General features: G+C 47.9%; 1 protein-coding gene across 3 annotated transcripts; it reads right to left on the reverse strand.

Moving 5' to 3' along the window:
- Nucleotides 1-1176: 1176 nt before the first annotated feature.
- On the reverse strand, nt 1177-9433 carry LOC116862789 (kelch-like protein 38). Of its 3 annotated transcripts, XM_032850192.1 has the most exons (4): nt 9161-9429; nt 7134-8594; nt 3048-3153; nt 1177-1927 (listed from the first exon to the last, which is right to left on the reverse strand). In XM_032850192.1, the coding sequence occupies exons 2-4, from the start codon at nt 8484-8486 to the stop codon at nt 1638-1640; spliced, it is 1749 nt and encodes a 582-aa protein (XP_032706083.1). In that variant the 5' UTR covers nt 8487-8594; nt 9161-9429; the 3' UTR covers nt 1177-1637. The 3 variants fall into 3 exon arrangements, with proteins under 3 accessions (XP_032706083.1, XP_032706084.1, XP_032706085.1); XM_032850193.1 differs by lacking the exon at nt 9161-9429 and having other exon boundaries at nt 7134-8675; XM_032850194.1 differs by lacking the exon at nt 3048-3153 and having other exon boundaries at nt 1742-1927; nt 9161-9433.
- Between the last annotated feature and the right edge of the window lie 560 nt (nt 9434-9993).

A 9993-nucleotide genomic window follows, 5' to 3' on the forward strand; every position in this document is an offset into this window, starting at 1 on the left:
TAGAGGCGAGGAATGTGTAAGGGCTGAGCACTGGGGCGCACACCATTTACTAGTGGGGAAAGAAAGAGACAAGAATTAAGTGCATAGAGTAGGGAGAGAGGGTGAGTGGTGTCCCAGAGGCAGAGTGAGGAAGGCATTTCAAGATGGAGGGGGGGTCATCTGTGTGGTGCGCTGCTGATGGGTCAGTCAGATGACAAATCAAAACGCACTGCCTGTTAGGTGCTGGAGGTGTCACTGATCACCTTTTCCAGGGAGATATGGGATCGAGAGCCTCAACAGAGGGGTTCAGAGAATGGGTTGTAGTAAGAGGTTGTAGTAACTGCTAAGGTGACAGCATCCAGGATGAGGAACAGGGGCTGACAACCTGGGCAGGGTGTCTAGACCACGGCCACATGGTCTGGGGAGCAGGGCAAAGTTTCAGATCCCAGCATGAGGAGCTGAAGTGCAGGAAGAAAGGAAAAATCCAGAACATGAACTTGGAGAGCAGGGTGGGGAGGAAGGTTCCGGCTTGAAGGCTCTCTGGTGCCCGGCTCAGGGAAGTGAGACCCATTCCAGATGCTTCCATAGCTGGGGAGAAGACTGCCAGGTGATTATAATGGGCTGCCATCTTCAGTTGATTCTGGAGCTTAAGACGGAGCCAGCTTGGGAGGCACTTTGAGACCAAGAGCGCGGTTGGGGGACATTCAGCCCTGGCATGGACAGGGCAGTAATTGCTGGGATCTCTGAAGGAATTTGTTGACTTTCCTCAGAAGAGCGATTCTCATAACATTTACCAAAATGAAAATCCTGATGAATTCTGCAGGTTTATAGCTCCCCAGAGGCTGGAGAAAAACACAATTTGGCACTAGAAGCAAACTTTATTCTGGCCGCATGGATAATTTTGCAAACACTAGATACTACGTTGCACACATGTTCCTCGAATTCCAATTTATTACATCCACAGAATGCAAAGAAACACGGTCATGGCCCATTTCTCACACTGCCACCTGGACCCTGTGCCAGGGACCCCTTTTGCTCTAGATTTCCACGATGCTCTGGGCAGATGTGGTTTTGGTCAGCGCAGCAGTTCTTTCTTTGGGAAACTGCTTCTGTCTTGTGCTGTGCAGTTTGGATGAGCTGTCAGCGAGAACAGTCAACGTGACTTCTGCCTGTAGGGGTGTGCTCTGGGATCACAGTTACAGAAGCACAAGCCCCGGAAACAGCGATTGACTCAAGAAGAAGGCATGGAATTAAGAAACAGCCAATTTGGATTATTTTCAAGGTTAATATATAGATAATGGTGAAGTTCTTTCTTGGAGATGCAACTTTAGAAAACACTGAGTTTATCAGTCGCCACTGTCTTCATACTTTGTAGGTAGAGAAGCTTGTTTGTAGCATGACGTCTAACAGAGATGAGATAGAGAAGGAGGGAAAGTAGGGGGAGAAGGGGAGAGAGGGAGATAGGGTGGGGGTGTGGAGAGCCAGAGAGGGCCAGAGAGTTCTACCAACAGTATGCCTGGTTCCGGGCCTCCAGGCTCTGGAACTTTTGGTCCTGTGGGCACTCTCTGCATCCTTTTGGGGTTACACTCCTTTGAGTTGGGTTTCTGTCTCTTACAATAGAAAGCATCTTGACTAAGACCCACAGTTACTTGCCAACTTCACGGGAAGGTGGGGGTGTGGGGTATGCACTGGAGAGTGAGGCAAGCGTGGTCAAAGAGTTTGTGAGGAAGCTGTCCCTGGGACGTCCAGGTGTCCGTCTCAGGGTCGTAGCAGTCAAAGGAGGCCAAGTCCTCGATGCTGCAGTCTGTGGTCAGCCGCCGCCCGCCCGTCACATAGAGCTTGTTCCCCATCACTGTGGCCCCGTGGTGCATCCTCCGGTCTTTCATGTCCGCACACTTGACAAATTTGTTGGATTGAGGGTCATAAGCAAGAATCCTCCTTGTGTAACCTGAAAACCAATGGCATGTTGGCAAGCTCAACATTGTTCATTTGGGACAGGAAGTCTGCAGTCTGGAAACATGTCTGTACTTTGCCATTGCCTGGTACCAAGGCTGGCCTCTGAACTAAGGTATAGAATGTTTTGATAAACTGCCCAAGGTCCAGTGTGTGGCCGAGCAGGGGTTTAGACTAAGATCTGTCTGATTCTGGCCCCTGTATCCTTAACCTCAAGTTAAAGCAGCGTTAGATTGGGAGCAGCCTCCTGATTCCACACCTTTTTCTATCTTTTTTTTTTTTTTTAAGATTTTTTATTTATTAATTTAACAGACAGAGATCACACGTAGGCAGAGAGGCAGGCAGAAAGAGAGAGGGAGAAGCAACCTTCCTGCTGAGCAGAGAGCCTGAGGTGGGGCTCGATCCCAGGATCCCGGGACCACGACCTGAGCCGAAGGCACAGGCTTTAACCCACTGAGCCACCCAGGCACCCCGAGCTTTCTCTATCTTATTGGCTTTTTCATCTCTCTCACATGTTCCCTTCTCCCCCAAGAGCCTTAATAATCCAGGGAAGGAGCCTTGGGAATTCAGGAACAGTTCCCACCACGGCCCTATCTGGTCCCCACCACTCCCTACTTTTAGGACCCCCATTTTACAGATGTGCAAACAGAGGCACAGAAAAAGATTAACAATGTGCCAAAGAGTATACAGCCAGTGACAGAGCCAGGATTTGAACCCAGGTCTGACGCTAGAACTATTCCTCTTAACCAAGACACTCTACTGTAGTTGCAGAGAAATGATCCATTAGCGGCTAATATTATTAACGGTAGCAAACATTTTTTGAGTATTTGCCATGTATCTGGGATAGTGCTAAGTGCTTTAGATATGCGAGCACATTTTATTATCACAACAATTCCGTGAAGTGGGTATTATTTCATTCCTTGTTTACAGATGAAGACAGGGAGAAACTTCTGGATGAGAAAAGAACTTTGTCAAGTCATCCACACTCCCCTAGTTGGATGGATGTGCTTTTAAAAACACTGTTTTGTAGAACAACATCTGTCTATTTAGTGACCCTTTTTCCGTGGGAGATGCCAAGTTTGTGTCCAGCCTAGCTATCCTCTGTTCCAACTCACCTCCTACGATAACAATCTTCTCCCGAAGCACCACAGCAGGGGCACACACATTCTTGATCATCCTTGTCTCCATTTTGAACCATGTGTTTCTGGAAATGTGATAAACCTGAGGGAGAAATAGAATCATGGTGCTGCACTGTAAAGTGATATATATTTTTTAAGAGATAGAAGTAGTATTTAAGAGAGTGAAATAAGATTGTTTTTCTTTTCACTTTTTAAAATGTAGGTAGATGTATTATTATCAACAAAATGTAATTAAATAACAGAAAGTATCTATTACTAGAAACTGGTCTTTATGTGAGACCATGAGATCCTCAGCTATGTCTCCACAGAATGGACCGAGAGTTACGCGTTGTAGTATGTGTTTGCTTACCTTACTTGCAACAATTTTTTCTTTTTAATGGGAAATGGAGCAACTTGGGTATTCATAAAACCAGTGATTTTTCAATCATTTCTATTTCCGGCTCATGTTTAAATTTCTGAATGTTCCCGTGTATCAGAGAGGGCCTGAGAGCCAAGAATGCATGTGGAGCTAAGTGAGGAAGGCTTTTGAACAGTTCATGCCTAAAAGTCATTAGAATCGTAGAGGAAGCATGAGAAAAAAGTAAAAGAGCAAGGAGGTGGGGCAGGGCTCCTTGGCCACGGTCTGAAATAGCATCGCAAAGCATTATTCCCAGAACATGTCCCCTTCAGTTTAAATAAAGTTCAAATATCAAATATAAAGTAGTTCACTACTAGCAAAATTTAGCACAAGAGATTTAGGATGGATTTCATATAAGAAAAGAAGGGGCAAAACATTTATTTGCCAAAGAAAATGGCATTTTTTTCTATATAAAATTTAATTGCGACCATATGAAAGACTCTATTTTTTATCATATTACCAAATTTGATCTTTACAACCATCCTATGAAGTAGGTACCATTACTTGCCCCCATTTTTCACATTAGATCATTGAGGTTCAGAGAGACTAAGTGACATGCCGGAAGTCACATGGCTAAGGAATGGAAGAGCTAGTCTGGTTGAGCCCAGAATCCAACTACTTCTTCTTCTTCTCCTTCTCCTTCTCCTTCTCCTTCTCCTTCTCCTTCTCCTTCTCCTTCTCCTTCTCCTTCTCCTCCTCCTCCTCCTCCTCCTCCTCCTCCTCCTCCTCCTCCTCCTTCTCCTTCTTCTTCTTCTTCTTCTTTTTTTTTTTAAGATTTTTATTTATGTATTTATTTGACAGACAGAGACCACAAGTAGGCAGAGAGGCAGGCAGAGAGAGAGGAGGAAGCAGGCTCCCTGCTGAGTAGAAAGCCCAACGTGGGGCTCCATCCCAGGACCCTAAGATCATGACCTGAGCTGAAGGCAGAGGCTTTAACCCACTGAGCCACCCAGGTGCCCCCAGGGTCCAACTTCTTAACCACCGCAATCATGACTCTGCCTGGGGCCATATAGGTGTCGCCTTTCTTGATGGCGCATTTTGAGACTGAAGACCTCTCGAGGTCTTTCCATTCTTGAAGCTGATGAAGCCTAGATGAGGCCATGTGATAGAGACAGCCTGTTAAGCCTCATAGTTTCATCTGAAAATACATAGATGACACTGGAAAGTGGGATCCTTGGAGTTAAAGTAAACACTGAGTGAGTAATTGCCTCCTGGCTCTCTGTTCTTTGTCAGCAAGTTTGGGGTATGGTTTCAAAGATAGATTAAACATCTGCTCACAATCCTCATCGTACCCCCAGAGAGCTGGGGGCAAGGATAACAAAGATGGTGTTTGACCAGTGGAGGAAGTGATATTTTGTTATGGTGAAGGATTTGCTCAGTGCCATCCAGAAACAGAGGGAGAAAGGCGGCCAGGGAGAAAGGTATACATACACACACAAATTACACAGTGATACCACTGTTCAATAGTTCCTAAAAGAATGCTTGTGTGCAGAAGAACCATCCTGTAAAGAAAACTGAAACTGTGCCAGAAAATCCAACCTACTCCATCAAGCAACCCCCACACATTGATCTCATGCTATAGTTGAATGAGTAAAATCACCATTTCAAAGCCAAGGCTAAGTAGATGAGAAAAGCTTCTATGAATGCTTTTCCCCTTTACCCCGTTCTCACCGCTGCAGTGTAAAAGGATTACTCACATGGTAGTGGGTTTTTTCCCCACCTGCCTTTGCAAGCATCTTGTTCGATGGTACCATTCATTTTTTGATACGCCAGCTTGAAAGCTTTTCTGAGATTTGTATGTGTTCTTAGGAAATCAATAACAACTTTGCAATGTGAAGTCATTAGCATTTTTTGTTTACTTCATTTTGAAAAGTACTTTTGTAAAAGAGGGAGGGGTTCTAGCTTTACATAGAAGCCCTCTGTTACGTCCACATTGTGTGGCCAGAGCTTGGTGGGGGGCCGCCATGTCTCTCTTGGCTCAAATATATGAGTGGGACTTGGAACAGGCTCAAAATCTGCCTAGATGGTCAGAGAAGAGCTGAGAATACGGGCTGGGGAAACGAAGGCAAGACAAAACAGGAATTAAATTGAAGCTTGTTACTTTTCTCCGTCTCCACTGGCACCAGCTTAGCCCAAGCCACTGTCATCCTGGCTGGATCTCTGGAACAGTCCCCTGCTCTCCTCCCTTTGTCCACGCAGGCCCCTCGAATCCCTTTTGCACAGGGCATCCAGAGGGAGCTTCTAAAAATGCAAATTTGATGACTTCAGCCACCCTGTTACTCTTAGGCTACAACCCCAATTCCTTGACAAGGCCTAGAAAGCCTGCTGGGTCAGCCTCATGTCCACAAACACCTATCCCCTGGGAATGTTCCAGAATTTCTATAGTAGGGGCTCAGGGGCAGCAGTCTGGGTGAAGGGGGGGCACTCAGGGCAGCTTGGGAAGGGGGCTGATGGAGAACATGTGAGAACTAACTCCTCTCCTCCCCACCCCAAGCTCCACTTAGATATACCGCCTTTTCGCTTCCCGCTGTGTCCCAGCTACATGGTCAGTCTGTCAGTCCCTCCAGGTGTTGGGCTGTGCCCTTCTCTGCTCCAGAGCCTTTGGTTCAGCTGTTTCCTTACCTGGGACCACCCCTCCCTCAACCATCCCCAATTCCCTCTAGACTGGCTTAGGGCACGTCTCATGCTCTTAAAGCACCCCTCCAGTCAGCACGTGAATTGTAATTTTCCTGAAGCTACTGGAGGGTTAAGTGCATGTCCTGCTCATGCCCATGTCCCCAGGGCTCTTACAGGGGGCTTGGGCTCGAGATAGCTCTCATCAGTGGACATAGCAACTACCAGGGAGCTCCTTGATCATTGTTAAAGACAGGCTCATTATTCATGTTTTTCATAACACAATGTGAACTGCAGAGATTAGAACTTGCATAAAAGACTTAATATTCTGAGATTTTGCTTTCTGTTGGTAACACTTCTCAGAGAGCTTGCTAGTGATGTTAGTTAGTGTCTACCTGTCATTTAAGGCCAGGGTTCTCCAACCTGGCTGCTCCTTAGGATCTCCTGGAGACGTCTGTAACAGGTATATGTCCGGACCCCCACAAAGAGATTTTGATTCAGCTGATCTGTGGTTGGGCTCCCAGGATTTGGTCACAGACTGTAGACCAATGCTTGGGACTCTTCTTCTAAGGCCTTGCTGATTTGGGTGAGAGGATCTGCAGATTTCCTACAGAACTTCACTTTCTGATATTCCATGTGTTCTAGCTTGAACTTTTTTCTTTTTTTTTTTTTTTGAACTTTTAGAGATACTAATTTTATCTCTAATAAAGTTAGAGATAAACTCTTCATGGACAGGGATCGTATCTAACATTCCTTTGTGTGTATTCATCGTACATAACCAGAATTCATAAATGGATAAAGTCTTACTGAATTTAAACTTTCTTCTTTCCTCCCTCCCTTCCAACTTTCCTTTCCTCCCTCTTTTATGTTTTCTCTGCAAAGGATAGTGAGTACGTGGATTATAGGTATGTGTGCATGCACTCATGCAAGCAGGTATCCATGAATGTGTATGTGCATGTATGCACGTGTGTTTATATGTGTACACACACATATGGGTATGTGTGCATGTGTGCACTCATGCACTCTCATGATGGGAAGGACCAGCCATTTACCTGGATAAGGCGTACAGGATTCTGCATGATGTCCTCTCCCCCAAAAAGGTAGAGTCTTTGGTCTTTCACAGCAACCGCAGGGTGGAGAACCCCCACGGGCATGCTGGCCATGCTCTCCCAGATGTTGAAGATGCTGTTGTATCTCTCCATGGAGCCCATGACCTCCTGCCCTTCTCCAATGCCCCCAATGGAGAAGATGAAGTTCTCATGGGCAGTGCTTCTATGAGAGTAGCGGGCCACCAGCATGGGCTGCCCCAGCCTCCATTGGTTGAGCTTCAGGGAGTAGATGTAGACGTTGTGGCTTGGCACGTTCTTCCCTGGCCCGACAGCCATGCCTCCTAGCACGTAGATGGTGCGGTGCAAGGTGACGGCTGAGGCCTTATATAGGCGAGTTGGGAGTTTAGCCAGGTTCTGCCACTGGTTGGTGTGTCTGTTGTATAGTAGAACGTCCCTGGTGGTCTGCTGGTTGTCCTTCCTCCCACCCAAAATGATGAGAAAATCCTGGTAAGAGGTTCTTGGGGGGACGTGCCATGGAGGCCGGAGGTCTGGGGCACTGGTGGTGCTGTACGTGGCAAACATCTGCCTCTTGGCCATCTCCAGGATGGTCTGGCATGAGGGCGAGGACTGCAGGAGGGCATCGTTGGCGATGAAGTGGTGGAAGAAGGCCGGGTGGGTGTACGGAAGCCTGACCTGCTTGAACAGCTCCTCCACGTGTCGCTTCCGGGCCTGGAGGTCATGCTTGATCCAAACCATGAGGGCCTCGAACACCTTTTCCTCCTCCCCGCAGAGCCCGTCATCCCCCAGGTAGTCTCTCAATTCCAAAGCACAGAGATCCTTCAGGTCGGCCGAGGCAGCCACCTCAGGGAAACATGTCAGGGCCACCTCCCTGGCTTTCTTCTTGAGGGTCTCACAACTCAAGGTTTCGGAGAGTCGGATCATGCCCAGGCAGTTGCTGGGGGCCAGCTGGCTCTGGAGGTAGGAGGAGCAGGCCTCCAGCAGCTTGGGGTACTGAAGCATGGAGGCCGCCTCCATCAAAGGCAGGACGTTCTCAGCCGTGATGGGCACCTCCCCTGTGTACACGTACGAGATGATCTGGTCCAGAGTCGCGGGGTCGATGCCTTTCAGCTGGACTTTGGCCTCGCTTCTCTCCCGGAAGTTGCTGCAGAACATGGCCCGGAAGTAGGGGCTGCTGGAGGCCAGCACACTTCGGTGGCAGGGGACCTCCCAGGTCCCTGCACAGATGCTCACATCAGTCAGCAGCCTGTTTTGCCTCAAGCTATTGAGCTGCCTCAATAAGTCAGAGGAGAAGTCGTGGTCTTTGAAGAGCAGCCCATCCGGCGACTCCTCATCCATCCTAGAAGGAGGGGGAGAGGTCCCAAGGGGAGGCGTGTGCTGAAGGGTTTAGCTGTGGTGACTCCAAGACTTGGAGACTCCAAGACTCAGTGTCCATTCACTAAGGTGCTGTGGATATTGCCAAGAAGGTTGCTTAGTGAAGATTGGAAAGAGAGGCCACCTACACCCCACACCTCACAGCCAACACTCTCTTTTATGGTTACTCCCAAAGGTGAAAGGCAAAGAGCATCTTCAGATAATCTTAGAAAAACAGAACAAAACAAAACAAAAAAACAACTACCGACACGGTTGGAAGTTACCTGATGGTCAGGGGCTGAAGCAAGTCCCTGCATTTGAAACAGTCCCTGCATTTGACCAGCCCAAACCTGTGAGCCCTGCTCTAGCTTCTCAGCACATCTGTTATTCAGTGAACTCATGTAAGCATCTTTCTGGGTGTTAGTCATTCCCCGAGGAGTCACTCTGCGGGCGTGGCCCTCTGGCATCAGAGAGTACTGAAGGACGAAAATGGGCCTTTGCGATTTATTTTTTAAAAACATGACTTCACAGAATCTTTGGGGGTTTTGTTTTAGAATGTGATAAAGAGAAAGCAGAGACCAAACAACACTCTGGGCAGGGTTTCCAGGATGACACCTGGCAGTCTACCTGCGGAAGAACTAGGCATTAGAGATCTTTACCTTGGTTTGCAGCAGTGACGTCCCCCAATGCCCAGTCTGCCTGGTCCCTCCGGAGACCTTCCACCTCTGGCTCCAAGTGAAACCATAAACCCAGGCCTTCCTTCAGTTGGCAAATGATTTGTCCTGGGAGAGTTCTGGATTTGTTTATGCAAACGGTGCTTTCACAGTTTTCTAGAACTTCGGGAAAGAAGCACCGGGCAGGGAGACAGTGTATACATTCCAGGGCTAAGAATAGTTGCATATGTACTTTCCACTGTTATGACATGTGACTCTCCAGTTGCCTTTTGCAGCAACCCGAGGGCCTGCCGGGCCAGCGCATGCCCACATGCCTTGTTTCCTTGGTAAGTGTTTACATCGGCATAAATAGATCTGGAGGAACAGCTTCTCTTAGAGAAGACTTTGCTGCCCACTTGGACACATCTCGGGTCCCTTGTCCTAAAAGTGCCTGTGAATTCTAGATGTTTGTAAACAGGTTGCTGTGACTTGGGACAGTCACTGAAGATAGTTCTGGGCAAGTCGAAGGTGACGGATGGTCTTAGGGAGGCCGGAACATGCCCGAGGATACTGTTCCGTGGGTCTTTATTTCTTGCTGTCTGCTGGCAGGATCGTCGGAGAGGGCTGTGCTTTCTGCCGGCAGCCTCCGAGGGGATGGAATGTATGACAGAAGTTGTTTTTAATATTTGTGGAGCACCCCACAGTGCCCAGATGCAAGAAAGATCAAACCTTTGTTGGTTCCGCTAATGCCAGGGGCTTCTGTTGTCAAGTGGCAAGGGTCATACTCTTCCAGGTCATTCCTGCCTCTTACAGGCATATGCTGATCGCTCTTCAGGTTC

This window comes from Lontra canadensis, unplaced genomic scaffold (assembly GCF_010015895.1).
Source record: "Lontra canadensis isolate GAN:19392208 unplaced genomic scaffold, GSC_riverotter_1.0 scaffold329, whole genome shotgun sequence".
Classification (NCBI taxonomy): domain Eukaryota; kingdom Metazoa; phylum Chordata; class Mammalia; order Carnivora; family Mustelidae; genus Lontra; species Lontra canadensis.

Coding starts and splice junctions, on each gene's coding strand:
- LOC116862789 (XM_032850192.1), bottom strand. CDS start 8,486: ATGGATGAGGAGTCGCCGGATGGGCTGCTCTTCAAAGACCACGACTTC. Junction 3,154..7,133: donor ATCCTGTACGCCTTATCCAG/GTAAATGGCTGG, acceptor TTTCTCCCTCAG/GTTTATCACATTTCCAGAAA. Junction 1,928..3,047: donor GAAGATTGTTATCGTAGGAG/GTGAGTTGGAAC, acceptor ATTGGTTTTCAG/GTTACACAAGGAGGATTCTT.